At 34.9% G+C, this 27,852-nt stretch overlaps 3 protein-coding genes across 4 annotated transcripts; 2 read left to right on the top strand and 1 right to left on the bottom strand.

Annotated features, from left to right (window-relative positions):
- Nucleotides 1-229: 229 nt before the first annotated feature.
- Nucleotides 230-6,366, top strand: LOC112783276 (phospholipid-transporting ATPase 1). Its single transcript, XM_025826155.3, has 7 exons — nt 230-2,222; nt 2,315-2,621; nt 2,958-3,633; nt 3,736-3,859; nt 3,993-4,212; nt 4,380-4,838; nt 5,896-6,366. The coding sequence occupies exons 1-7, from the start codon at nt 623-625 to the stop codon at nt 6,125-6,127; spliced, it is 3,618 nt and encodes a 1,205-aa protein (XP_025681940.1). The 5' UTR covers nt 230-622; the 3' UTR covers nt 6,128-6,366.
- Nucleotides 6,367-13,938: 7,572 nt separating this feature from the next.
- On the top strand, nt 13,939-18,000 carry LOC112784691 (uncharacterized). 2 transcript variants are annotated; one of them, XM_025827985.3, is made up of 7 exons: nt 13,939-14,278; nt 15,401-15,664; nt 15,746-15,807; nt 16,144-16,222; nt 16,317-16,455; nt 16,701-16,814; nt 17,445-18,000. In XM_025827985.3, the coding sequence occupies exons 2-7, from the start codon at nt 15,495-15,497 to the stop codon at nt 17,634-17,636; spliced, it is 756 nt and encodes a 251-aa protein (XP_025683770.1). In that variant the 5' UTR covers nt 13,939-14,278; nt 15,401-15,494; the 3' UTR covers nt 17,637-18,000. The 2 variants fall into 2 exon arrangements, with proteins under 2 accessions (XP_025683770.1, XP_025683771.1); XM_025827986.3 differs by having other exon boundaries at nt 17,344-18,000.
- A 1,786-nt stretch (nt 18,001-19,786) lies between these two features.
- LOC112784690 (protein ESMERALDA 1) lies at nt 19,787-27,632 on the bottom strand. The gene is made up of 10 exons (XM_025827983.3): nt 27,073-27,632; nt 25,468-25,537; nt 24,931-24,998; nt 24,747-24,835; nt 23,324-23,521; nt 21,945-22,149; nt 21,678-21,845; nt 21,280-21,447; nt 21,007-21,197; nt 19,787-20,535 (listed from the first exon to the last, which is right to left on the bottom strand). The coding sequence occupies exons 1-10, from the start codon at nt 27,457-27,459 to the stop codon at nt 20,376-20,378; spliced, it is 1,704 nt and encodes a 567-aa protein (XP_025683768.1). The 5' UTR covers nt 27,460-27,632; the 3' UTR covers nt 19,787-20,375.
- Between the last annotated feature and the right edge of the window lie 220 nt (nt 27,633-27,852).

Here is a 27,852-nt window from a genome sequence, read left to right as displayed (position 1 = left end):
GGTAAAAATTCAGATGAAGTCGATTTCACGTGAAGTTGATATCTGAGAGCCGTTAGATGAAAATTTAGTCAACTCAGTCAAATCATCTAACAGTTCTTAGGTATCAATTTCACGTGAAATCGACTACACCTGAGTTTCCACCTAATATTTATTAATTAAGAAGTATTGCTAATTTCCTAGATTAGAATAATAAATTAATAATAAAATCTAAAGCCACCACATTTTAATTAAGTTGTGCTTCTGGACAACACATGCTGTCGCCACCCATTACGACTTGTTCTTCAATTTCTTGCAATTTCCGTCGTAGACTAACTCCTAACCTCTCTCTACAATGCCTTTGACTTTCTGCAATTTTTCACCTCTCTCTCATCAACACGCTTCTTCCATTCCCATTCTTTCTTATACACCAAAAACAATCCGATCCTCATTTTTTTGTACATTATTATTTCATAACAAACCAGCATCCATTTCCTCTGTCACTTGAAGCCTTAATCCATTGCTATCAGCAACTACAGCTCCAAACTTAGAAAGTTGGTTAATTAGTTAGTTAGTTTGTTAGGAATTCTGACACATGATTATATTCTCTGAATAATATTGTTGTTATTATTAATTTATTATTACAATGGGTTCTAGGCCTCTGTTGTTACCATCTCCAAGAACTCCAAATAGTATTCAAGAGCTTCCAACCATTCCAGTTTTCTCTGAACAACAAAAGTCAAAGTCAACTTCCTCTGAACACGCAAGCAATGCTGTTATAAACAAAAGCAACTCATCGTCGATCCGCTCCGGCAGCTCCGGAAGGAGCGGCGGCGGCTCCGTCAAGGAAGTGAGTTTCAGCAATTCTTCATCGAAGCCGGTTCGATACGGCTCGTCAAAACGCGGCGGTGGCGGCGAGTCGGAAGGACTCAGCATGTCGCAGAAAGAACTGAGAGACGAAGATGCAAGAATTGTTTACATAAACAACCCGGAGAAGACGAACGAGACTCTTCAGTTCGCAGGGAATTCAATCCGAACCGCGAAATATTCAATCCTCACATTCATCCCTAGAAACCTCTTCGAACAGTTTCACAGAGTTGCGTATATTTATTTTCTCATAATCGCCATTCTCAATCAGCTTCCTCAGCTTGCAGTCTTCGGTAGAGGTGTTTCAATTCTCCCTCTGGCCTTTGTCCTGCTCGTTACCGCCGTCAAAGACGCCTTCGAGGATTGGCGGCGCCACCGCTCCGATAAAGTCGAGAACAACCGGCTAGCGTCGGTTTTGATTAACGGAAGCTTCGTGGAGAAGCCATGGAAGGACATAACCGTCGGCGAAATCGTTAAGATCGCCGCCAACGAAACGATCCCCTGCGATATTGTCCTTCTCTCCACCGCCGATCCTACCGGAGTTGCATATGTTCAGACTATAAATCTTGACGGAGAGTCAAATCTGAAAACTCGCTACGCCAAGCAAGAGACTCAATCCAAACAGAGGTTTGATTTCGGTGGAATAATCAAGTGCGAGAAACCGAATCGGAACATTTATGGATTCCAAGCTAACATGGAAGTTGATGGAAAGAAACTGTCTCTCGCATCATCGAACATTGTGCTTAGAGGATGCGAGCTTAAGAACACAAGCTGGGCTTTGGGAGTTGCTGTTTACTGTGGCAGAGAGACTAAAGCTATGCTCAACAGCTCCGGTGCGCCGTCGAAGAGAAGCCGGCTCGAGACTCGAATGAATTCGGAGATCATCATGCTCTCTTGCTTCCTTGTTGCTTTGTGTACGGTCACGTCCGTTTGTGCTGCGGTTTGGTTGAAGCGCCACAAAGACGAGCTTGATTTGATGCCGTATTACCGGAAGCTGAGCTTCTCCAGTGGAAAACCGAAGAAGTATAAGTATTATGGTTGGTTTTGGGAGATAATTTTCACATTCCTCATGTCAGTTATAGTTTTCCAGGTTATGATTCCAATTTCGTTGTACATTTCGATGGAGCTTGTTCGTGTTGGCCAGGCCTATTTCATGATCAGAGATGATAGAATGTATGATAGGGCTACCAAGTCAAGATTTCAGTGTAGGGCTTTGAATATCAATGAAGATTTGGGGCAGATTAAGTATGTCTTTTCGGATAAAACTGGTACTCTTACTGAGAACAAGATGGAATTCCAGTGCGCCAGCATCTGGGGGGTTGATTACAGTTCGACGAAATCTGGCCTCGAGATTCAACCTGGTGAATACTTCACGCAAGGTGAGATTTTATATTTCTAACATATATTTTATACTGGTAGCTGTTTTCGTGAATAACATGTTTTAATTGATGTAACTATGTTTTGCTAGCAGTAGATGGAAAGGTATTGAGGCCAAAGATGAATGTGAAAGTAAATCCAGAGCTTTTGGCATTATCAAGAAGTGGAATTGAGCATAAGGAGGGAAAACGGATCTATGATTTCTTTCTAGCACTGGCAAGCTGCAATACCATTGTTCCTATTATTGTTGATACCCCTGATCATGATGTCAAGCTGATAGATTACCAAGGGGAATCACCAGATGAACAGGCATTGGCATACGCAGCCGCCGCCTATGGTTTTATGCTTATAGAACGAACCTCGGGCCATATAGTCATTGATATTCAAGGAGAAAGACACAGGTTAGTTAGTTAGTTAAATAACTTCGTTTTGTTTTGTTGATGATCATGATAGCATTGTCATTTTCCTCTTCTTTGCCTAACTTGCGGAGCAAGTAAGATTTAAAGTATCTTTTTGTGTTGGTAAGCACATTTGTTATTCTCTCCTCAAATTAACTGTTTCTTTTTAATCGACACATGTTAGAGTTAGCATTGTTAGAAGTTAGTAACCACTAACATCTTGTAACTGATCTAGATAGAAAACTGATTAAAGCTGATTAGAAGTTAGTGAATCACTTGTTACTTCCAATGCAAGTAACTTACTTCTAGCAATACTTAACTTCTGTTATGGAATCGCAGGTTCAATGTCTTGGGTATGCATGAATTCGACAGCGATCGGAAGAGGATGTCAGTTATATTGGGCAGCCCCGACAATTCAGTGAAAATTTTCGTGAAAGGAGCGGATACGTCTATGCTAAATGTGATAGATAAATCATCTAACATGGACATTATAAGAGCAACTGAAGCTCATCTTTACTCTTATTCCTCAATGGGTTTAAGAACCCTTGTGATTGGAATGAGGGATTTAAATGCTTCAGAGTTTGAGCAATGGCACACTGCCTTTGAGGCAGCGAGCACCTCTTTGTTCGGCAGGGCCGCCATGCTTCGCAAGGTTGCTGTCAATGTAGAGAGAAACCTCTGCATCTTAGGCGCATCGGCTATCGAAGACAAGCTTCAGCAGGGTGTGCCGGAATCCATTGAGTCTCTAAGGACAGCTGGAATAAAAGTATGGGTGCTAACCGGAGACAAACAAGAAACTGCTATATCAATTGGATACTCATCAAAGCTTCTAACAAACAGAATGACTCAAATCATAATCAATAGCAAAAATAGAGAGTCGTGTAGAAAGAGTTTGCAAGATGCCATTGTTTCAAACAAGATTGAAGGAGGTTTTGATGCAATGACAAGTCAGATAGCATTGATCATTGATGGTACTAGCCTTGTATATGTTCTTGATAGTGAACTAGAGGAGCAGGTTAGTTCTGTTAATCAAATCTTTTGGATTCTGTTTGCTGAAATGAAATTTTTTTTCCCTTCCTTTTTTTGTAGCTAATTTTGGATTGTTCTGTTGATTCAGTTATTTAAACTTGCAAGTAGATGTTCTGTTGTTCTCTGTTGTCGAGTGGCGCCGCTGCAGAAGGCCGGCATAGTTGCCCTTGTTAAGAAGAGGACAGCCGAAATGACGCTTGCCATTGGAGACGGTATGACTTCTTCTCATGAATTTTTTCATCTTGACATGATCCAATAACAAAAAAATAAAAATAGAAAAGAAGAAAAAAAAGGCACTTAGGTTGTTTTTGCAGTGTAATAAACTTCATTATGAATGTGTCACAGGTGCTAATGATGTCTCCATGATTCAAATGGCTGATGTTGGAGTTGGCATCAGCGGACAAGAGGGCCGGCAAGCCGTAATGGCGTCCGATTTCGCCATGGGCCAGTTTAGGTTTATAGTTCCTCTCTTGTTGATTCATGGACACTGGAATTACCAGCGGCTTGGCTACATGATACTCTACAACTTTTATAGAAATGCTGTCCTTGTTCTTGTCCTATTTTGGTAAGTTATAATCCAACATACAAATCTATATTTAACATCTTAATAGAACTTCGACCAGGTCCGATTTAATTAGTCGGATTTCTAATAATAAAAAATATATGCAACAATTCGTTATAGATGTATTCCTCTAAAATTTGATATGTTTGTATTATGCTTTCAAATTGTAGGTATGTGCTCTACACTGCCTTCACTTTAACAACTGCCATAAATGAATGGAGCACCACGTTATATTCAATAATATACAGCTCATTACCAACAATCATAGTTGGTATTCTTGACAAGGATCTTGGAAAAAGGACTCTCCTCAAGTATCCTCAGCTCTATGGGGCTGGGCAGAGAGATGAGGCATACAACAAGAAGCTATTTATTTTGACAATGCTCGACACTTTATGGCAAAGCATGGTAATCTTTTGGGCACCCCTCTTTGCATATTGGAGCACTGATGTTGATGTTGGAAGCATTGGGGATCTCTGGACACTAGCTGTCGTTATTTTGGTAAATTTACACTTGGCCATGGATGTCTTCAGGTGGAATTGGTTGACTCATTTTTCCATATGGGGGTCAATTGTTGCCACTTTCATTAGTGTCATGGTCATTGATGCTATACCCACGTTTCCTGGCTACTGGTATGTATTCTCTTTCTCCCATTCTTTTGCTTTCTACGCTTTAGTTTGCTATATAAATATGGTGAAAACTCAGGTGTAGTCGACTTCACATGAAGTTGATAGTTGAGAATCATTAGATGAAAATTTAGTCAAATCAGTCTAATCATTGGCTCTCAGTTATCAACTTCACATGAAGTCGGCTATACGTACCTGAGTTTTCACCTATAAATATAGTGAAAATTCAAGTGCAAGTTGATAGTTGAAAACGGTTAGATGAATCTTAAGTTAACTTATACATTCACTTATACTTCTTTCCTAATTAATTAGAAGATACTTAATTCATACACTAAATATCTAGTTTAAAATGAGAGAATGTTAAGTTAACTTAGGGTACGCACTTTAATATAAATATTCTTATAATTTATAATTATTCAAGTTGTATGTTTTTTTTTATTAGAGTGAGCTATATTCTTAATTCAATAGGGTGTCTTGAAAATGTTAGACATTTAACGAATATATTACTCATTGAAGCTGAATTTGTTCAACTCTATTATATTATGAATAATGCTATATATTCGAATTTTTTTATAAACTAAATCTAACAAAATTAAATAATAAGATTTCATAATTGATTTTTGTTATGTTAGATTAATTTAGTTAGATTTAATTAATAAAAAAATTTGAATATATAATATTATTTTTATAATTATATTTATAAAATGCTAATTATAAAGTTTTAAAATATATATTCAACACAAAATATTGAATACAATAATATAATAATTAAATATTAATACACGTATTTTGGTAAAATCTTTATAATACGTCACAAGTTCAAATCATATAATAAATCAATCATATATTATTATATAACTATCAAATTAAATGGTCTATATTACACCTTCAAATTTGATCTTTTTTCAAAATTACGTTAACTCAGAATATTTATGTGTCCACCTACCCTTTATAACAAATAACAAGTATGTCTGTCGTGTTACATTTACATTGCTTCTTAACAGAAACAGTTGAACAACTGAACACTAACCTTTATATATGCATCTACCTACAACTTTGGCAGGGACTTCTTTAATGTTGCAAGCACAGGATTGTTCTGGTTATTGTTGCTTGGAATCATCATAACAGCATTGCTTCCTCGTTTCCTTGTAAAATTCATTTGTCAATATTACTTTCCCAGTGACATTCAGATTTCAAAAGAAGCTGAGAAGATTAATGGGAATCAAATTCAAAGAGAAAATTTTGAAAGAGGACAAATAGAAATGCTTCCTATCTCAGATGTCCCACCAAGATGATGAGAAGTCATCTTTTGTACAATTTTCCATTTATTTTTGTAAATCTTGCATATTCTTTAGGCTACCTCAGGTTATTTAATTTGTTGGTTCATAGATTTCATCCATTACTATCCGAAGGATAGAGTTTTGTTATCACTTCATAGGGTTGTACCGTGTTGATATTGAAATGTACCATAATTGAGTATAGGGAGAAAGTTTTTTATTTTTTAATAAAAGAAAAAATTGTTATTTTTGCAAAAGAGTAAAATTTTTAATATTTTTGTTCCTAATAGTATTAAGATAGTTCGCATGCCGTTCTGAATTGTTAAATTAGTTCCATATAATTGGTATAAATAATTTTGTAAATTTTAAACAATAAATTGTAAAATATGATCTTTAAAGATTAAATTTAATAAATATTACACATACTTATATCAATAATAAATTATTTTAAAATTAAATAATATTATATAATAAAAAATATTAATTAAAATATAAAAATATAAAATTTTATATTTTTAGGGATCAATCCCTTGGTTAATGGGTCTGCTAGCATATATTTTGTTCCTATATGTTTTATGAAAATCTGTTTTTCTTGAATTTTCTCCTTAACAACTAAGAATTTGATGTTTATATGCTTCGATTTTGTCAAACTCTTATTGTTGTTGGAGTATAATACTACTGACTTGTTGTCACATAATATTTTTAATGGCTTTTCAATGTTATCTACTATACGAAGCTCAGTGACAAAGTTTTGCAACCATATGCCATGTTTGGATGCCTCAAAGCAAGCAACATATTCTGCCTCCATTGTTGAGAAAGCTACAAGAGTCTGTTTGTTAGACTTATATGCAATAGCTCATCCAGCCAAAATGAAGATACAGCCTGAAGTAGAGCGTCTACTGTCTTGACATCCCGCAAAATCGGAATCAGAATACCCAATGATCTCCAAATTTTCTGATCTCCGATAAGTAAGCATGTAATCCTTTGTTCTCTTCAGATAACGCATTACGCGTTTAACAGCTATCCAATGATCCATGCCCAGATTACTCAAGTATCTACCCAACACTCCTACTATAAATGATATATCGAGACGTGTGCAGACTTGAGCATACATTAATCTCCCTAGTGCTGATGCATAAGGTTTATCATGCATTGCTGTCCTCTCAAGATCATTTTTAGGGCATTGCTTGAGACTGAACTTGTCTCCTTTAGCTACGGGTGTGTCCATTGGTCTACAATTTTTCATGCCATATCTACTTAAATCTTTTTGATATAGTTCTTTTGTGATAATCCAAGAATACCTTGAGAATGATCTATTAGTATTTCGATTCCTAATACAAAAGAGGCATCACCAAGATCTTTCATTTCGAATTTGTTGGATAGGAATTTCTTAGTTTCATGTAACAAGCCTATATCATTACTGGCAAGTAGAATGACATCAACATATAAGACCGAAAAGATGTATTTACTCCCACTGAACTTGCGGTATACACACTCATCTATGATATTCACCTCAAAACCGTATGAGGTAATGACTTTATGAAATTTGTGATACCATTGACGGGAAGCTTGTTTGAGACCATAGATGAATTTTTTTAACTTACAAACCATAGATTTTGAATCACCTGATACAAAATTTTCTGGTTGTACCATATACATTGTTTTATCAATGTCACTATTGAGAAACGCAGTCTTTACATCCATCTGATCTAGCTCCAAATCAAAATGAGCTATTAGTGCCATTATGGTTTTAAAAGAGTCTTTTGATGATACTGGAGAGAAAGTCTCTTTATAGTCTATGCCTTCTTTTTGAGTAAAGCCTTTAGCGACTAGACGAATTTTATATCTCTCGACATTACCCTTAGAATTTCTTTTGGTTTTAAATATCCATTTACAACCAATTGGTTTCACATCTTCAGGTAATTCTACGAGATCCCAAATGTCATTGTCTTTTATAGACTTCATCTCTTCTTTCATGGCATCAATCCACTTTTCAGAGTTAGAACTTTGCATGGCTTGAAGAAAATTGATTGGGTCATTTTCTGTCAAACCAATGCCATCCTCATGTTCTTGGAGATGGACATCATATTCATCCGAAATTGCACTTCTTCTTTCTCTTATAGATCTCCTTAATGACACTTCTTGAGGTAGTTGAGCTTGCTGTATGGGTTGGGATTGAGGAGAATTCTCATCATTTTCCTGTACTGTAGCAGTATCTTGAGCAACAACAGTATTCTCATTGTTCTCTTGTACTGTAACTGAATCTATAGTAGGATTCTCATTTTGCTCTTATACTATAACTGTATCTTGAACAACAATAGGCACAAGGATCTGATCATTGTCAGTTACAGAATCCTTATAAAAAACAACATTCCTAATATTTCCTTCCCCTCAAACTCAACATCCTCAAGAAATTTCGCATTTTCCGTTTCAAAAATAGACCTTGATGCAAGATTGTAAAAGTTATACCCCCGTGAGCACTCAGCGTAACCAACAAAGTAGCAACTAATTGTCATTGAGTCCAATTTTCTTTCATGCGGCCTATAAGGTCGCGTTTCAGCTGGACATCCTCAAATATGCAAATGCTTTATATTGGACCTTTTCCCAGTCCAAATTTCATGAGATTTTGTTAACTGCTTTGCTTGGTACCCTATTAAGGATGCACACTGCGGTCTTTAAGGCTTCTCCCCAGAGTGATTCAGGCAAGGAAGAATGACTAATCATACTTCTCACCATGTCCTTAAGAGTTCGGTTCTTTCGCTCTGCAACACTATTCATACTAAGTTTGCCTGGCATAGTGTATTGCGAAACAATACCATACTCCTCTAGGAAAAGAGCAAAAGGTCCGGGACACTGCTCACCTGAACCGTCATATCTTCCGTAGTATTCACCACCACGATCAAATTTGACAGCTTTAATTTTCTTTCCAAGTTGAAATTCAACTTCAGTTTTGAGAGACTTAAAAACATCCAAGACTTGGGACTTTTCATGAATTAAATATAGATACCCGTAACGAGAGTAATCATCTATGAACGTAATAAAGTACCGTTGTCCATTCCAAGAGACAGTAGAAAATGGGTCACATATATCGGTTTGTATCAATTCTAAGACATCTTTAGCTCTCTCGGCACCTAATTTCTTTTCGTTTGTCCTTTTCCCCTTTATGCACTCAATGCAGACTTCAAAGTCCGCCAAATTTAGGGGTCCAAGAATTTCATCCGACACGAGCCTTTGAATTCTCTGTTTAGAGATGTGACCTAGGCGTTTGTGCCATAATGATGTCGAATTCTCATTTATCTTTCGTTTTGTACCCGTTTGCAGTATTTCATTATTATAGGAATTTAAGTCAAGCCTATATATATTATCCACCAAATGACCAGAGCAAATATTATTCGAATTATAAAAGAGACTGACTTTATTGTCTCCGAACGAACAAAAATAACCTGATTTGTCCAAACGAGAATCAGAAACTAAATTTCGTCTAAATGACGGTGCATAAAATGTCTCTAATAAATTCAAGTAAAATCCACTCGTGGAACATAATCTTAAGGTTCTTATAGCTTCGACTGCAACTATATTGCCATCTGCCACATAGATGTATCTTTCAGCATCACTTGGCGGTCGGTTCCACAGGCAACCCTGCATAGTAACACTTACATGAGTAGTAGTAGCAGAATCTACCCACCAAGTATCAACAGGTGCATAACTTAAACTAACCTCAAAACAAACAAAAGTAAGAATTATACCCTTCTTTACACGCCAAGTGGCATATTTGGTACAATCATTCTTCATGTGTCCCACCTTCTTACAGAAGAAATAGGTTGAAACTTGATCCTGTTTCTTAGCCTTTTTCTACTGAGAAGGCATATCCGTAGTAGTATCACGCTTTCTTTTATACTGAGAAGATGAAGCTATGTGAGCACTTTCAGTCTTATCTTGCTGCAGTCTCTCTTTTTCTTGCACACAGTGACATATAAGCTCATTTAAGGACCAAGTGTCCTTCAGAGTGTTATAACTCACTTTGAATTGCCCAAAGTGTGCAGAAAGGGAGATCAAAATGAAATGCACGAATAAGTCTTCAGACAACTCTAACTTTAGTGCTTTCAATTTTGAAGCAAGATGAGACATTTCCATAATGTATTCCCTTATGTTCCCTTTACCTTTATACCTCATGGAGACAAGTTTGGTCAAAAGGCTACTTGCCTCCACCTTTTCATTCTTAGTAAAGAATTTTTTGACATCTTTCAGGAACTGTTTAGCATCTTTATCCTTAGTAATTGAGTCTCAAAACGCCTCAGGAATTGAGCGCTTCATGATCATAATGCTCATTCGATTGGATCTCTCCCACTTCTCTATTTTAACCTCATTGAGATTTTCCTGAGTGGAAGTGGATTTCTCCTCTTGAAGAGCTATATCCATATTCATACAACCGAGAACAATCTCCACGGTATCCCTCCAAACTTTAAAGTTTGAACCATTTAGCATAAGAATACTACTAATTTGTGCAGAAACATTGGTAGTTAAAGCCATAGAACAAAAGAACATATAGTAAACATTAGTTAAATAATGGAAAAAATTCATATTGAGATATCTAGAACAACATTAATTTTCAATCTTTGGATAGAAAAATTAACTGTAAGTGATACTCTCATTGCAATAATCTAATATTGTCAAAATTCCTGTCATACATTAAGCCTTTCTTTGGACCGATTTAATGCGCACATGGAAATCTAAACTTCACAACCTATTTATGACCGCATATATTTTCTATTAATTGGTCAAACAATAACCTTCCTTTGAGCCGATTATTGACCGCATAATTAATAGAAAATAAACAGAAATGTGCAATGCTTATTATTTGGCCAAACAATAAACTTTTTTTGGGCCGATTATTGTTTGCATAAATAATAAGTATTACTTTATTCTTAATTAGTTACCCAAACATGTATTTACCATCAATATGTGTATATAATTCGGCCAATATAGACCTTCATTTGGGGTGACCAATATTCGCATGAATTATATATCACCATATTCTTAATGTTTTGAATAAATTAATTTTCACAAAAGAGACTATTTTGACCCATAATGTTCAATCAATTTATTCCAAAACTAAATCTTTATAAAATTAGTGGGTATAATAATTCTTATATCCCAAGAGGATAATCCATTAATTTTATACCAAATTAATGACACACAATTAAATTTAAGACAATACAAAATATTATATATTTAATATATTAATTATGATTATTCACGCAACAAAATACCATAACGTCAAAATACAGTATGCACATTTACATAGTCAAAAGAATTTTGAACAATTTTCAATTTCATCATGTGATAATGATAATTCTTATTTTATCACAAAAAAAAAAGAATAAATGACTATTTATACTCATGAAAGATAAAAATGTTGACATATATATCCACATTAAATCGAAACTAAACTTGTACCCACGCAAGATACTTTCCATGTGACAAAAATATCCTGTCTTTGGAAGGTTATGCCACATAGGGTACTTTTGTCACACAGAAAAAATCTTGCATGGGTACAAATTTAATTTCGATCTAATGTTTTTTTTTTGTGACTAATTTCGATTTAATGTGAGTACATATGTTAGTATTTTTATTTTTTATAGATACAAATGGTCATTTATTCAAAAAAAAAAAAACTTTTGCAGGTAGGTTCATATATATGTATACAAAGAATATGTGGGTAATAATAATATAATTCAAACAAGCTTTATTGCATTCAGAGATTTGCAAGCCAAATGCATATAATCAATATATATATATATATCCAGTAAAATAAACACTAAAAAATAAATATTTTTAATGATTCAAATAAGAATGGCTCTGATACCATTTATTAGAATAAATAATTTTATTAATCCAAATCATCCATATTGAATCATCAAAATATATCATAATGCGAAAGCGTACTTTTATTCATGAAAGTTAGAAATTGATGGAATGATTTGGATTTTGTAGTTTTTTCGATCTTCTTCAACCAAAGCCTTTTGTATCCCTAAGCGGCTGAATTGTGACTCTTCTGATGGGAAAGAGCGACAAAGACGGCTTTAGTATATTGGGGACCGAGATTCTGAAGGCACTATTTATATTTGAGCATGGCACTCATTAAACCTTAAAGTTCAAATAAAATAGTATCTAAAGTCCAAAAGATAATATATCTAAAATCCAAAAGATAATTATCTAAAGAACAAAATATAATATCTGATTTTATTCTCATTTAATTCCAAATCAAAAGTAATAATGACTTATTCAATTTAGTATTTATAACAATAAATGAGATCACCATTATATAAGTCATTTAATTTGAAATAGTATAATTTGTGATTATAATTAATATATGTATGCCCACAAACAAATTAGGAAATTAAAATAATTTTCTAATAGACATGACTTTGAAGTTTGGATAGATATGATTGTAAGTAAGATTGTAAACTTTCTAACAAATAAGAATCATGAATTGTATTTGAATAAAACTCTACATCCAACCAAAATTCTTATCTAAGTCTATTCAAATTGTTGTAATAACTTTTTAAATCATGCGCTTCTTCTCTGTTTCTTTCTCTTTTTCCTTCTTCTTCTCCTCCTCCTCCTCCTTGTATTTCTTTTTCTTCTTCCAAATTTATGCAGGTTCTTCTTCTTTCCTTCTTCTTCTCCTCCTCTTTCTTCTTCTTCTTCTTCCAACGAAGCACGTGCAGGTTCTTCTTCTTCCAAATTTACACATGCAGGTTTTTTTTTCTTTTCTTCTTCTTCTTCTCTTCCTCTTAGAGATTATCAATTCAATTCAATTTAGAACACTGCGTCCATTCAATTCAATTCAATTCATAATGAATCGAACATGTTATTAAAGTGAAACAATTGTATAGTACTAAATGAATGAATAATTATTCATTATATAAAATCAAATTCACAACCGCTTTCTGCATGATAAACCAAACGCGTTATTAAGGTGAAACAATTGTATAATATTAAATGAACGGAACATTATCCATTATATAAAATCAAATTAAAAATACATACGTCTACAATTTAAAGATTATTAATTCGATCGAAAAAAAATAATCCATTAGCAAAATGTTGGTGTTGTTGGTGATGACGATAACGAAAAAGGAGAAGAAGAGGAAGAGAAGGAAGAAGAGAAGCAGAAGAAGAATCTGCGTGCCCGAAGGAGAAGGAGGTATGCGTGAATTTAAAAGAAAAAGAAGAGGATGTATTTAAAAGAAGCCCGTGTAATAACGCTCTTTTAATGAGAGTAATTTTTATTGGTGTTGGACCTACTTAAATAAACTTGAATGAAAAAATATTTGGATGTGTAGCAAGTAAAATTTATACAAAGTTACAAATAATAATTTATAACATTGTAAACTTGGGGAATAACAAATATTATTCCGTCTAGTGTGTTTAATTATTTATTATTATATTAAAAATTATTTTTTTATAAAATTATTTAAAAAACTAAATACAATTGAATCATTATATATAAAATAAGTTTCGTTAAGTAACCAACGAGTTACTTTAGAAATTATAGACGAATTTCTCTATTTTTAATAAAAAAAAAAATGTTTCATGAAGTAAATATAAAAAAATTAACAATTATATTAAATATATACTAAAATCAGTTAATAATATAAAAATATAAATTAAAAATAAATTAAACAACACATATTTTATATATTATATATATATATAATATATATATAACAGCGAATTTTAATAGTTAATTTAAGTATAAAAAACTAAACCCTAAACCCTTATTCTATTTTACTATTAATCCGAATCCTAATTCCTACAAGGATAGTCTTCGGCAGTCAAATTAGTAAAAAGAAAAACGCTTGTCCGTGAAACGGAAGTGGTAAATCCTTCGTATGTGGAACTTAACTACTTTTGGAAGAAACTGTCGATGATTTAAAATAAAACACGGAAGCAGCGATAATTAGTGATTTTAATGTTGATTTGGTGAAATTCGCTGTGGGGGCGAATATCCTTGGACTCAAGGAGGAAGATTCTTCTGTTCAGGAGCATCTTCCTCTTCTTTATTCCATTCCCTTTTTTGTTTTCTTTCATCAACATTCATAAAGTTTTCCTTTTTATTCACTGAATTCAACCAACTACTTCTCCATATCTCCCTCTATACAGGTTCTCCCTCTTTCTCTCTCTCTCAGCACACACTTAATTTTCGTATTGATTCATTCAATTGTATTATAGATGCTCCTAAATTGTTGTTGTTGTTAAAATGTTGTTATTATGCTTTTGCAATTCTATTGTATGTTTATATGAATATGTTAACAACCATGTAAGCATGTTATTATTAGGAAGTGGGGTTATCCACTTTGTATTCTTAGTTTAACTAAACATTCATTATTAGTTGACAATGCCAATTGCTGTTGGACCAAGCATAGGAGATAACATATATGAAACGGTTGAGTTTAACTAAACATTCATTCTTAGTTGAATTGAATGAATATGATGTTGAAATAGAAACATTTGATGACTATCTTAAATATATGGTTGTAAGATTGCTAGAAGATGGAGTTTATATTGAATGAATGGGAACCGGGAACTAGATCCTCTAAATTTATTTGTTCACTTGACAATGTTAGCTGTGATCTCTTACTAATTTATGTGGGATTCAAACAAGACATGCAGGTTAAGAATTAGATGGCGAGAGATTACACTTGACTTATTCAAGTCAAAAAATAAATTGAGTGAATCCTTCCCTTGATAATAAACACACTGGACTATGAGAGTGGATTTTCTTCTGCACAACCCCGTTCCCCGTGTGCATTTACCGATTGGCTGTCCAAATTCCACGTGTTTACGTTCTTGTTCTGTGCATATTGCCACTGGCAACAGTTATGGCTTCACATGTAGCAGTGACCCATGTTACATGTCTACTATTTGATTTGTTTTGGTTGTCTTACTTCGGACAAACTGAAAAAGGGATGACATGGAAATGTCTAGGTTAAAGACAATCTTAAAAATGGATTATAGGATATCCAAAAAATAAGTTGTGACATATTTTTAACTTAGAAGTCAAGCTTGATTCTAGCATGGCAAATCATTTGATGTATATATCATCTAGTACCCATCGATTTTAGATATGTTTGTTCATACTATTTGGTAGGGCCAATGAAATGGAAATTTAGTACATATAGTAGGTCGCTTGAGTTAATTTATATCTTTGGTATTAAACACTTCATTTGCATTCTGGATTTTATAAATCAACACTAATATTATAAATTTATAATTTTAATACAGGGGAATTGGCTAGCACTCAGAACTTTCCATCCAAACTGGTGCCAGCAAATTGCTGGCACTCAAGTTGATCTGCACTTCGTGTGACAAAAAGCACATGAATCCTAACAGTATACTAAAACGCAGTAAAGCCCTTGAGGGTGTCCATGGGGTCCATGTTGAACCTCATTCACCATTTGGTTTGACAGAGGATAATCAAAACGGGGACTTACATGCATCAACATGTGGATCTTCAACTACTGAAACAAATCAGCTGCTGTTAATGCAGTAAGTGAAATGCATCTCTCTCTCAGAAATGCCTTACAATTTCGTCTTGATTGTAAAACTTACTACTTACACGTTTTCCAGACGGTTATGGCAACAAAGACCGGCATGCTTGAGACCCATCCATTGTTGTAATCCTAGTCATGGTATTATTGAGAGATTTTCTTTCCCTTTGATGTTACCCTATTGATTTCCTGTGAATAGTCCAATTTCATCTTAAGGACCAACTTTACTAGAACCTTAAATTATTATGTGGAGATTCCTAAATGATTTTTTCTCCAAATATGCATACTAAACAAGACTCCGTTTGGTTTTTAGTGTGGTCAATCCAATGTTTGGCACGTATCTCTTGCTGAAATTTAACTTTTTCATTTAAAGACCAAGTTGAGTGATAAGATTGAACCCTTGATCACTTGGCTATAGCGGCTCAGTATGAAGTAAAAGGACCACATAATTTACACATTACTTTATCCCTTTTCCAGGGGATATGCATCTTGCGGAAAGAGTTGCTAATGTGCTTACTTCAGTTCCTTTTGTTGCTCTTGGAATGCAAGCTCCCAGGTAACTTATTACTCTAGTCTCTGTACATTTCTAAGTTCTTTTGGCTAGAAAACCTTCTTTTCTTTCTTGTCTTATGAATAATTTTGTAATGTAGGAAGAATCTTAGTTGTAAGTTGTATGCCAATTCATTAATTGGAGTTGGAGTGGCCTCAAGCATGTACCACTCTTCAAAAGGGAAGTGGAGGAAATTTTTGAGATGGGTTGACTACACAATGATAGCCACAGCAACCGTTGTAAGTAATGTGTTCATATGTACATTATTTACGGTTACTTAGTATCTTGTTCTGGGATGACTTGGGTGCATTTATCAACAATGTATTCACTGTGTTTATGCAAGTGACACAATCTATATATGTTCTCCATGTATTTTCAATTTTTCATTTTTTCTTTGTTGCCTGATGTGATATTGCTTTTGTTCTTCCTTGAGTCAATCACTTTTGAGATCAACTTTTAATGCAAACTTTAAATTGTTCTGCAGTGTCTGTCGAGGGCCCTTACGAATGAGAACCCGAAGTTACTAATGGCTGCTTCTGCAGTGTTTCTTCCAGTTCACCCAATGATGGTTTCAGTTATTCACACTGGGATGATGGAGGTAACCTGTTTGTAACAACTTTGTTTTGATTCCTTAGTTTTCATTTCTATAATAGATAATTTTGTTGTGCCAGAAAATCATGCAGAAAGTTGATAACTAAGTTGGTAACTAACATAAACTTGAATTTTTTGATTGATGGATTTATATGCCATAATTAAATTGAATAATGAACATAACCTAAATTGTATTTTCAAAATCATTTGATCCTTATCCTTTTTAATGCTATAATTGTTGTCGTATTAGATGATAAGGCTTTCAAAATAACCATTTTAGTTGTTTTAAAAGTAAGCTAAATTTTATATTTAGAGAAAAGGACAAATAGGTACCTGACCTTTTGTCCTGCGGACATTTTTGTCCCTAACCATTGAAAAATACTTTTAAGTCCCTGACTTTTACAAAACTTGGACGGATCAGTCCCTCCGTCCAAATGCCTCCGTCAGGGACTGATCTGTCCAAATGCCTCAGTTAGGAACTGATTCGTCAAAGTTTTGTGAAGGTCAAGGACTTAAAAGTATTTTTCAATGGTCAGGGACAAAAATATCCTCGGAGCAAAAGATCATGGACCTATTTGTCCTTCTCTCTTATATTTAAGCATGTCTTCGTGACGGGAAAAACAAAATATTGATTCAGGTAGCATTTGCAAGAAGGGCACTGAAAGATCCAGATTTGAGAATGGCTCATACAGTGCATAAGATGTCGTCATTGGTGGGTGGAATGCTCTTCGTAGCTGACGATTTATTTCCTAAAACTCCATACATTCATGCTGCATGGCATCTCGCAGCCGCAGTTGGGGTTGGCACCTGCAACAAGCTCCTTGAGTAGGTGTTTCTCCACTCTATTTGAAAGCTGCAAAAATCCTGCAGATTTAGAATAGTATCACCAAAATTTGCCGATTCTACATTGTTATAAGACTATATCCTTTAGTGGATAATTAGGGTTATGTCGTGCAGTAGTTGAACCAAAATTAGATTCCTCTAATTCTTTTACCTTCTCCAATTTTAGTACGCTCTTTAGTTTAATTCATTGGAGAGAGGGATTTATGCCGCCATGAACTGGCCGTAAATAACTAAATATAGTTGTTAGATTCAACGGACATGAAGCTGTAAAACATTATTGATTCTTAGTTTCTATTTGAACTATATTATTGGGATAAATAAATAAATATGCATTATTGTGTTTGTGCTTAGCAGAATTATCTCACATCTCATGCTAGCTGAACTTCTTTTCAAGCATTTTATATTTAAGGCTTCAATTCAATTTCCATGTTGTTTTGTTAACCCTTAAAATAAGGATAAAATATTATTTTGGTCCTAATATTTGAATCAAGTCTTAATTTGGTACTTAACGTTTTAAACGTCCTATTTTAATCTTTAAACGTTTGAAATTTCCTATTTCAGTCTCAAAGTTTCAAACATGTTCAATGTTGCCCCACAATTAAATTTCACACGAACAATTAACATAACATATTAAAGAACTAATAATGTTTGACTTCGGTACTTAAATAAAATCGATCCACCAATAATCACTAACGTAAATGTTTTTCTTCTGATTTTGGAACGTTGATGATTGATCGATAGGATTTGAATTTTGGTTATGTTTTTCTAACACAGAAAGAAGATATGACTTAACAATAAGGGTTAAGTACGATTTTGGTCCCTAACATAGAGGCCGCAAATTTATTTTGTTCCCAACCTTTTTTTTCGCTACAAAATGGTCCCGAAGGTTTCAGTTTGTTTTAAAATCGTCTTTCTTACCAAATTTTTTATTTTTATTACCAAATTATTCCTAACTAAAAAAATTATAAAATAAAATAAAAAGAAAAAAGAAAGAAAGAAAGGGAACGACAAGAGGGAGAAAGAGATGCGGGTGGGGGGAGGGGAGGGAAGAAGGGGGAAGGGAAGGTAGCGTCGCTGCGCCGCCGCCTATGATGGAGAGAACAGAAGGGAAAACCGCCACACACACGGATGAAGAGGGGGGAGACAGAAAGCAAGGGAGAAGAAAGAGATCAGAAGGGAAAACAGAGAGCAAGAGAGGAGAAATGGAGAAGAGAGAGATCGGAAGGAGAGGGAGACCGCGTTCAGCGCCGCTGCGGCCACTCGCGTGCCGCTTGCCGTTTCTGCTCCTCCTTCTCACTCGGTCGTCGATGCTCCTCGCCGTTTCTGCTTTTGCTTCTACTTCTGCTTCTAGTTTTGTTTTTATTGTTGCTCTGATTTTATTATCCATTGTTGTTGTTTTATTGTTGGTGTTATTTCACTGCTTCTGCTTTTGCCTGCTTTTGTTTTTGCATTTGCTTGTATTTCTACGCCTTTGCATTTGGTTAATTTTGGGGTAGAAGGGAGAAGGGTATTTTTGTTCGAATGACGATTTTAAAACAAACTGAAACCTTCAGGACTATTTTGTAGCAAAAGAATGGCCGGAGACGAAATAAATTTTCGTCATCTAGAAACCAAAATCGTACTTAATCCTAACAATAACATTAATATCCACATTAATCATTCTATTAATTATTCATTTTATATTGAATCCATTTGAAACTTTTAAGGACAGAAATAATATTTGAAACATTAAGGACTAAAATAATATTTTATCGTTAAAATAAAGATAACTCTTAGTTAAAATATTTGACACTTAGCATCACAGATAAAATGCTATATGGTTTTGTTAAATAAAATAATCTAATCAGGCTTTTTTTTTTTTTTGGTGACTATCTAATCAGGCTATTTAAAATCTAACAAGTTTTATGCAACTCAACTATTTTTTATACCTCACTTTTCTTGTCTCTAATTATGGAAGGAAATAGGATAGTGGATCATAATACTTATTTCTCCATACAAATAATTGTATCATTTCACTATGTTTCCTTCAATTAATCCTGGTTCTCTTTCATTTCATTCCACTGCTACCGATCCAAACATAGCTTATATGCATGTGCAAAATAAAAACAAAAACAACAATTAGATAACACAATCTACTAAAGGTAAATTAATTACATTTTCTTATAGAAAGGAAAAGTCTCATCGCCCAAAGGAGGTGGAGCAAAGTAGGTAAATTAATTACATAAACTGGCATCACCACCAGAACAATTGAGTACCAATGTAAAGGAATAATACATGTGAGATACAGGTATGAAATTAACAAAAGGACCTGAATAGAAGGGTAAACAAAATACCCTGAAATTTTTGTTAGATGTAGACAGAAAAATCTGTTGCTCCAGACTTAACACAGATCATTCTCTCCAGCTAATGTACATGGCCACGGTTCAGTCAATGTTCTGGAGTAGAGTCCTGCACCTAAAACAATTTTGTCCTCAATTCTCAATCAGCATCATGTACAAAAAGCAAGGATGTGACTCCCTTGATCCAATCCCCATAGATATATGATTCAGATCTATGGCCTTGAGCAAAATCGTGTAAACCTCCGAAAATTGGGGTTATGCCCTCTCATCAGAAGGGAAAAAAATTTAAAAAGCATTGAACTAACAAAAAACTAGTAGGCAGTTAGCAAGCGGCGAGGCATGCTCACAAACCATATGCAGTAAAGTTTTGTCAAATACTGAGGGGACTACTTTGCTGAACTTCTTGAATCATTGGTTCTGTTTAAGCGGCACATACAATCCGGGCATGGAAAGCTATATATTGATTCATTTGGTTTTTTCAGCTCAATTCCTTTTTCATCACTGTGAGACCTCATGCTCAGCAGTTCTTCTTTCAGAGTTTTCCATCTGTGAAAGTAATCAAATCAATGGAGGTCAGATACTTTCAACTAATAAAATAAAATAAAGAGATGCACATTTTGAGCTTCTTATACGTGGCCCATAATACACACATCTCTTGCTTTCTATAGTTGTCGCGTATAGTTGTCAAAACTATCTGTTGACATAGTATTTTTGATAAAATAATAGCTCAGGTAAACAACTAGGAACATCTTTGTATACTCAAACAGTCAAACAGATTATTATTGGTTATTCAAAGGGGTAGAAAAGCCCTCCAAATCAGTAAAGAACAAGCGCAACAAGCCAACAACAACATCCTCCTTGTTAAAAATGAGCTTGTTAAGAAACCCACTCCCTTTTGTACTACTAGTAATTAAACTTCAAATATTCCCCCTTCAGAATATATCTTATCTTTAAAAGATGACTCAATTTTCAAAATAAAATTGGACAGGAAGAAAGATATACTGAAGTAACAATTACCCAATACTGGGACCATCGAATAGTAATGCTAATTTCCGCTTATCAGGCTTAATTGTCTTAGCGTGTCCTCCATATAAGTATCTTCTGTGGCCAAAAAGAAAATGGGGGAAGTTACCACCCTGTGTTGTCACGAACACCTCACTCTGAAGACAAACGGTATAGTCTATGGCAGCCATCCTGGAAGAGTAATTCTAGAAGAAGTAACTCAAGTCAAAATCACAGGTGGCACTTAATCAAAGTTCATGAGTAGGGTTGTGGCAAGCGAATTCATACCTTGAATGGAGCTAGTTCCTCTTTAGATGCCAAGGTCTCCTTTGTATGCAAATTAGGAAACATTTCTAATAATGGGACCATTGTTTTCTTTGCATTATGTATTTTACCAGAAGCCAAATAGATAGATGTGTTCTTTGCAAAACCCATTCCTCTCAACATGAGGCCAACCTAACAACATGCAAGAAGGCATTGACCATATCTTAAGCAAATGAAATGAGAGAAATTTTTATCATTCTTGTTGAATAACAACACTAACAAGATGAAAGTGACCAAGCAAAGAGCACATTACAGGAAACTTTTGGATATCCTAGCAAGAGTAAAAACTACAATAAATGTATTCCCTAAAATCTTGGTCCTCCTCCTACACTAAGGTAACTGGACATTTAGGGAAATAATACCTCTAATGGAGTGAGGGGACACTTCCCGTTGATCCTGATTACCCCAGGGCGTATAACTCGCCCAGGTCTTGTGAATTTTCCTCTCCAACCTCTTTCCCGTGCCGCAATCATTTCTTCTTTCTCATGTTCTCCGCCATCAAAAGTACAACAAGAGAAGGCAACCATATCCTGCACATTGGAAAGCAATACACAACAGCTGCTTCAAAGATTACTCAGTAGTGTAACATTCATACTTCAAAGCAATTTTTAAATCTGACTAAAGCCAACCTCTTCAAAACGCAGATGTACAGACACATACTTTCCGCCATTTATTGCACTATGTTTCCTCATTCTTGCAACCAAAGATTCACCCAAGGTCAATATAGGACTTGCGAATCGTAAAGCCTCATAATTTGCTAAGCATCTAAGACGCTGCACAGCTGGAGGAGCGTCAAAAGACAATCTATTTGCAAAAGGAGAAATCCTTATAACCCTGCATGATTTAATCAATAAAATCTGTAAAACAAGACAAAACATATACTTGTTTTCCTCTTGTGAAACTATAAATATGAAATGATATAACCAAGCATCATAGCATTAAGGTCAATATGCATTAAAAAAAAAAAAAAATCTAAATTGCAGAGCAAGGAATAGGATATTTAAAAATGCCCAGTGTACAAGCTCTTGTATTATGCAATGCAGGGTCCTAGAAAGGGCCAAACCCAAAGAAAGTAATGTAGGCAGCCTAACTTGACACAAGCATATGAAAGTATATTAACTGAGTAATAAACAGAAACAAATCCATAGAGATAGATCACCTAATGATTTTATCATCTTTTACAATATAGTTGTTACCTGTAAAATTTTGCCATGCTCTTGAAGCAAATTTATTGCTCCAAGAATAAACATAACTACTCATTCTTAATTTATGTATAATTTTTTTTTATGAGAGGGGGCCAAATGGCTCAGGAAAAAACAAAAATTACACCAAGACCCTAGGAAACTTTAGTCCTATTCTATCTGCATTCAAATGGGGGGGCAAGAAAGACAGGGGCTTCATCAAAGCATTTTAATTAATATTATATTTACAAATTGAAATGAGCAGTTGTGGATTCTCTTGGAGAATGCACGAATGTACTCGAGGAGCATACAATAATATTCCATTGTCACCTCAACCTTCTTTCAAGTGGATTTGTTGGTATAAAATCTTGTCTAGTGTATCGACTCAATCAACACAGCATTCACACTCAGTTGGGCTCTTGTATATATTAGGGTGATTTGATTAGACTTGGGAGTTATTTGATTTGGCAGCAGTGTTCTTATTTTCTTTTGTCTTCTAGTTGATATAGGTTGTCTCTGATTTCTAGTTCTAGTTGCTTTTAGACTATTGTTGTTCTGTGATTTCAGTTGGGTTTTGGTTTGTGTCCCTCACCTCTTTGGGAATTTTGTGAGTGGTGTACTATTGAAAAAAAACACATTCCCACTCTTGCAACACTGAACTCATTGTTAGTTTTTCTTCACCATCCTACATTTGACCTCATGCAACATCATTGATTTTATATTAAAGTTTTCTGAGTTGGCATGCATTAAATACTTTGATATGTTTAGCTCTTAGGAGACAAATGGCAATAAGCGTTAGATCCATCAAATGAATATCATATACTCACTTCTCTTCAAGTAACTTTGGTAGGACCACATCTTTGTAATATGCAATAGATGACCATGCCTTGATCCTAAAATTATAAACATTTGCCATGTCGTCGCCAAATCTTTCCATTAGATACTCAGGAACATCTTCAACCACCCATACATCATTTTTCAAGGTGTTGATAAAATAGTCCTGATCAAAAATGTCCTTGAACTTGCTGGAAATTTCAAACAACATGAAAAAACTTAGTCTAACTAAAATGAAATACATTGATCAACAATGGGAAAACCTACCAAGTAACTCACAAGTCATTAAAACTGTAATATTGATAAGAAGCAAAGCAGTTAATCCTGGAAAATGGCACTGAACAGAAACTACAAAAAGAACATCGTAGTATAATTGATTATGAAGCAGCCCTTACATGGAAGATAAGAGATAATACTCCGAACTAATACCATAATGGGAGAATGAACATTTATCGAACCAGCATACGAAAACCAGGGAAGTAAGCATGACCAAAGACAACAAGGATACCTTGCCAAAACCTACTAGCAAGTAGAAATAACAATACCTAATCTAAACGATAAAGCTTGGTTCTATTGCTGTTTTTTATTTACAATCTTTTAGTTTCTTAGGCACTCTACCACAAAGGAGAGATTTTATTAGATAAGCCAATTTGAAATTCTAAAAGCCTTTATTCGGACTGCTTAATATAATTGAAAACTAGTCACTTCTTGCAGCTTCGATGGCTGATACAGTTCATTCTAGTCTCTCCTCCATGCATGTCATGTAGATCAGATTCTGAAGCTGTGACTCATCAATCCACTTCCCAGCAAATTCTGCAATTCCTTTGGAAAAAAATTTTGGTATTTTTGGTCCGTGTTGGGTTTGCTTTAGTCTGTTGATCAGTTTCTGCACATACATACAAAAGGCGGTTTTTGTTTCCAAAATAAATTGCCCACGTCAAGGGTGATTCCTTACCTCTAATTTCTGTTACCGAATAATTTCCTAATTTCATTTCTGGGTAACTCCTGGTGTTGAGGGCATAGCCTATTTAAGAGAGAGGGCATTTTGGACTGGAAAAGGACAAACATATTTATCTTCCCCAACATTGATTAGTAACTCCTAATTAGTTTAATATTGATTTGGCTTTACTTTTAGGATATTTAGTTAGAAACAAATCTTTTGAGATAAATGTTACGAAGTCAAATTACAAATGGTAATAAACTTGCAAATTGTCTGTAACAGTATATGACTATATTCACTGAAACCATCCTATATCTCTAGCCTTCATAAGCACATATCAGCCATATACAATAACATATGTATCCCCTAACCACAAAGACACCACTAAAATGTAGGAACTATAATTATTGTAGTAGTCAAGACAGTAGAATTTTCTAGTTATGAAAAGCTAGAATTAAAAAAATGAGAAAACTAACCTAGGATCTTTCCATATGCTATGATAACGAAAATTGGGGATCAATAGTGTGGCATTCAGATAGCCAGCCACAGCAACCGCATTGCATATCTATATAACACAAGATTCATTAAATAAATAAGTCAAGAGCAGTGCTAAATTCAACACACAACAAATGAAAAGAATGAATGTACAGAAAACTTAACTGATGTCCTTTGCTGATTTAAGCCTCCATTAGCCTCTACGTATATGTATCCATTAGACTCGGGAAGGGCTATTAAAAAAATGTAAATAAAAAATTATATTAATATTGAATACAATGATAATGCCATAAGCAACAAAACTGGAGGTACATTTCCCAATAGTTAAAAGTAAACAGTAAAATGCAATAAGACAAACTAAAGGTCTCGCAATAAGAACAATGCACAACATGGTTTACAAGTTATCCACAATTTAGTGTACACAAAAAGGAATACACAAATTGGTGGCATAGAAGTTCCAAAATACTTAGAAGGGATGAAATGAGAAAAATAACATGGGTTTTGCTGTGAATTGACACTTCATATTATACTTCTGAATATTCTTTCCTTTTTTTTGGTTCCATTTATAGTAAAGGAAATTTATTGAAGAGAAAGAGAAGAGTACATCAGTGAGGACAAGGTATCCTCATAAAGAAAACATGTTACGAGAATGAACCAAGTAACAAGGCATGCCAATCTCTATGGGCATATATACGAAAGTACCTTGTGAAGATCTCTTTATGCATGGTTTCCACTCACCACCTTCATACGGGATTTTCCATATTGTTGATATCTGAAAGGAGGTTATTTATGTTTTTCTCACTAAAGTAGCAAACTTAACAGGGAAAAAAATGACAAAGAAAGTAAAATATTAAGCAGACAGTGACATACTATGAATGACTTGGAAATAACCCACAAAGAAGCTGGGAAAAATGGAAAAAAGCTATATAAGCCCATAGTTTTGGGGGAATTAGTGCAGAACAAACATAGATTTTCCCTAGACAAAATACCTTCAATAATATTTATGATCAAGCCTCAAAAGAATCCCAAACCAATGATATTATGCGTTGCATTCTTACCTGCTAACTAGAGAGGGTCTCTTGTACCTCTCTCATTTTGCATACCTCTTTTCTTCATCTCAAAAGTTTCTTCTTTTTTATCAAAATAAGAAAAATACTAAATTTATGATAGCAACAAGAACAACAATAATGGCGTCAATGGTAATGCACAAGAGCACATTTTCTACAAAAATCTAAGCAGAAGAACAAAGTCATGTTCTCGCATTATCAAATGTTGCAATCAAGGTCGCAACAAGATGGCGTCTCCATTATACTGTTCTTAAGAGAAGAACCTACCAGAGGAATTATAGGGGATGAGGAGTCTTCATGTTGGTAGTATTGGAATAAGTTTTAATTCCAATACTTGAAATCTTTGTTATGATATTAGTCCAATAGGCCCAATTAGTGGTTAAACTCAGTTGCAAGGGAGAAAAGCATCAAAGGAAAGTGTGAAATGTGAATTGTCATATCAATTTCCTTGTTTGGAATATTAATCACCTATCTCCCTTCTGGCTATTGATTCCAATGTGTCTATTCATTACAGATGTGAATTGAGGGGGGTCAATGATTCAGTAGGGTGTTTTTGTATACTTGTAGTTATCTTTGAATGCAATTTTGATACATTTTCAGTTCATCATTCTCAATGTTAGACCAATACATTTTGTATTTCCTATTTGAGAGTAGCATCTGTTACAACAATCCTTTACAGTTTACAATACTTTGTGAATACTACTCGTTTTGCTGTCATCAGAATTCTAGCCACTCGATTCAGCAGGTTAGTCTAAGTACTGAAACAAACTCTACTACAATATTTAAAATGCTGCCCTCCCATTAGCAATTTATCAAAACCAATAGAAAAACCAAAGGCCAACAAAGAAAATCATAAAAGGTTAAAGCCATATCTCACTATCCAATACAAAACCATGAGCAAAACAAAACGTTAAAGCCATATCTAAATTCTACACACAAGAAAAAAGTCTCCTACTCAATATTATCATCACGCATTATCCAATTCTTCATGTTGAAATAACTTTCCACGACTTGAGGTCCAAATCAAAAGATTTTCCAAATTCAACGTTCATCATAAAATGAAAATAAAAACCTTAATCACCCACACCATGACACTAAACGGCCTAACATGATGCATGCATCATTGGCCGAATCACGCGCGCCAGACAAAATAAATTTTCTGCGAAAAAATAGACAAGAAGCAAAAAGAATGCGCCACAAGAAAAAACGGAAGCAAAATCTAGAAAAGATGAACACGAACCGCATCAGTAGAAGAATCATCATTTTCAATATCAGGCCGGAGCTTGGCATAAAGCTCCGGGCTACGGTAGACGGAGCCAGGGGCGGAGCGGTGGCTGATTATCGGAACAATGTCGAAGGCGACGGTTCCCATGTAGAGGAGCATGCAAGAAATGTAGACGAGAGGAGCGAAGAGGAAAATGCCCTGGCGGCGGAGCAGGATCGATAGGACCAGCCACAGGAGCCGCTGCCCTGTCGTGAATCGGCTCACCTTGGAGCGGACGTGGCGGTAGTGTCGCGGCGACCGCGGAGACCGCACCGGCGACGGAGACGGCGACCGCATTGGTGTTGGCGGTGGCGACGGCGGCGTGGACAGGCCACCGGTAAGTAGCCGGGTGAGTTTATTCATTTTGATTATATTAATTTGTGTTTGCGTCACATCATTTAATTTCGTTATGCGTTCCCGCCAATGCTCCCTCCTTTTTTTTTTTTTTCTTTCTTTCTTTTTCTTTTTTTTTTTGTTTTTTTTTTCTCTGTTTAACTGTATGAGAAGTTTGGAAGGAAAATGCAGAGGGTGAGCGGCACCCAAAGCAACGAAGAATTGAATTGAAATGAAATTGAAGGCACGTGATGTTGGGGGAAAGACACAGAAACTGAGAAAGCGAAAGGGCGCAGGCACGTGCTTTGCTATGTTATGAAATGATTGAGATTTGAGATGGACTAGATGAAGATGAAGATGGGTTAGTTTCTTATGTGATTTATAATATTTAGTTATTTAATAAACATACTTTTTGATACATAT

Source organism: Arachis hypogaea, chromosome 20, assembly GCF_003086295.3.
Source record: "Arachis hypogaea cultivar Tifrunner chromosome 20, arahy.Tifrunner.gnm2.J5K5, whole genome shotgun sequence".
NCBI classification, from domain to species: Eukaryota; Viridiplantae; Streptophyta; class Magnoliopsida; order Fabales; family Fabaceae; genus Arachis; species Arachis hypogaea.
The sequence above is the reverse complement of the archived record's forward strand: the minus strand, read 5'-3'. Positions and strand labels throughout refer to the sequence as shown.

Coding starts and splice junctions, on each gene's coding strand:
- LOC112783276 (XM_025826155.3), top strand. CDS start 623: ATGGGTTCTAGGCCTCTGTTGTTACCATCTCCAAGAACTCCAAATAGT. Junction 2,622..2,957: donor ATTCAAGGAGAAAGACACAG/GTTAGTTAGTTA, acceptor ATGGAATCGCAG/GTTCAATGTCTTGGGTATGC. Junction 3,860..3,992: donor GACGCTTGCCATTGGAGACG/GTATGACTTCTT, acceptor AATGTGTCACAG/GTGCTAATGATGTCTCCATG.
- LOC112784691 (XM_025827985.3), top strand. CDS start 15,495: ATGAATCCTAACAGTATACTAAAACGCAGTAAAGCCCTTGAGGGTGTC. Junction 16,223..16,316: donor CTTGGAATGCAAGCTCCCAG/GTAACTTATTAC, acceptor TTTGTAATGTAG/GAAGAATCTTAGTTGTAAGT. Junction 16,456..16,700: donor TGATAGCCACAGCAACCGTT/GTAAGTAATGTG, acceptor ATTGTTCTGCAG/TGTCTGTCGAGGGCCCTTAC.
- LOC112784690 (XM_025827983.3), bottom strand. CDS start 27,459: ATGAATAAACTCACCCGGCTACTTACCGGTGGCCTGTCCACGCCGCCG. Junction 24,999..25,467: donor CATAAAGAGATCTTCACAAG/GTACTTTCGTAT, acceptor TTTTTTTAATAG/CCCTTCCCGAGTCTAATGGA. Junction 20,536..21,006: donor TTCGATGGTCCCAGTATTGG/GTAATTGTTACT, acceptor TTACTTTCACAG/ATGGAAAACTCTGAAAGAAG.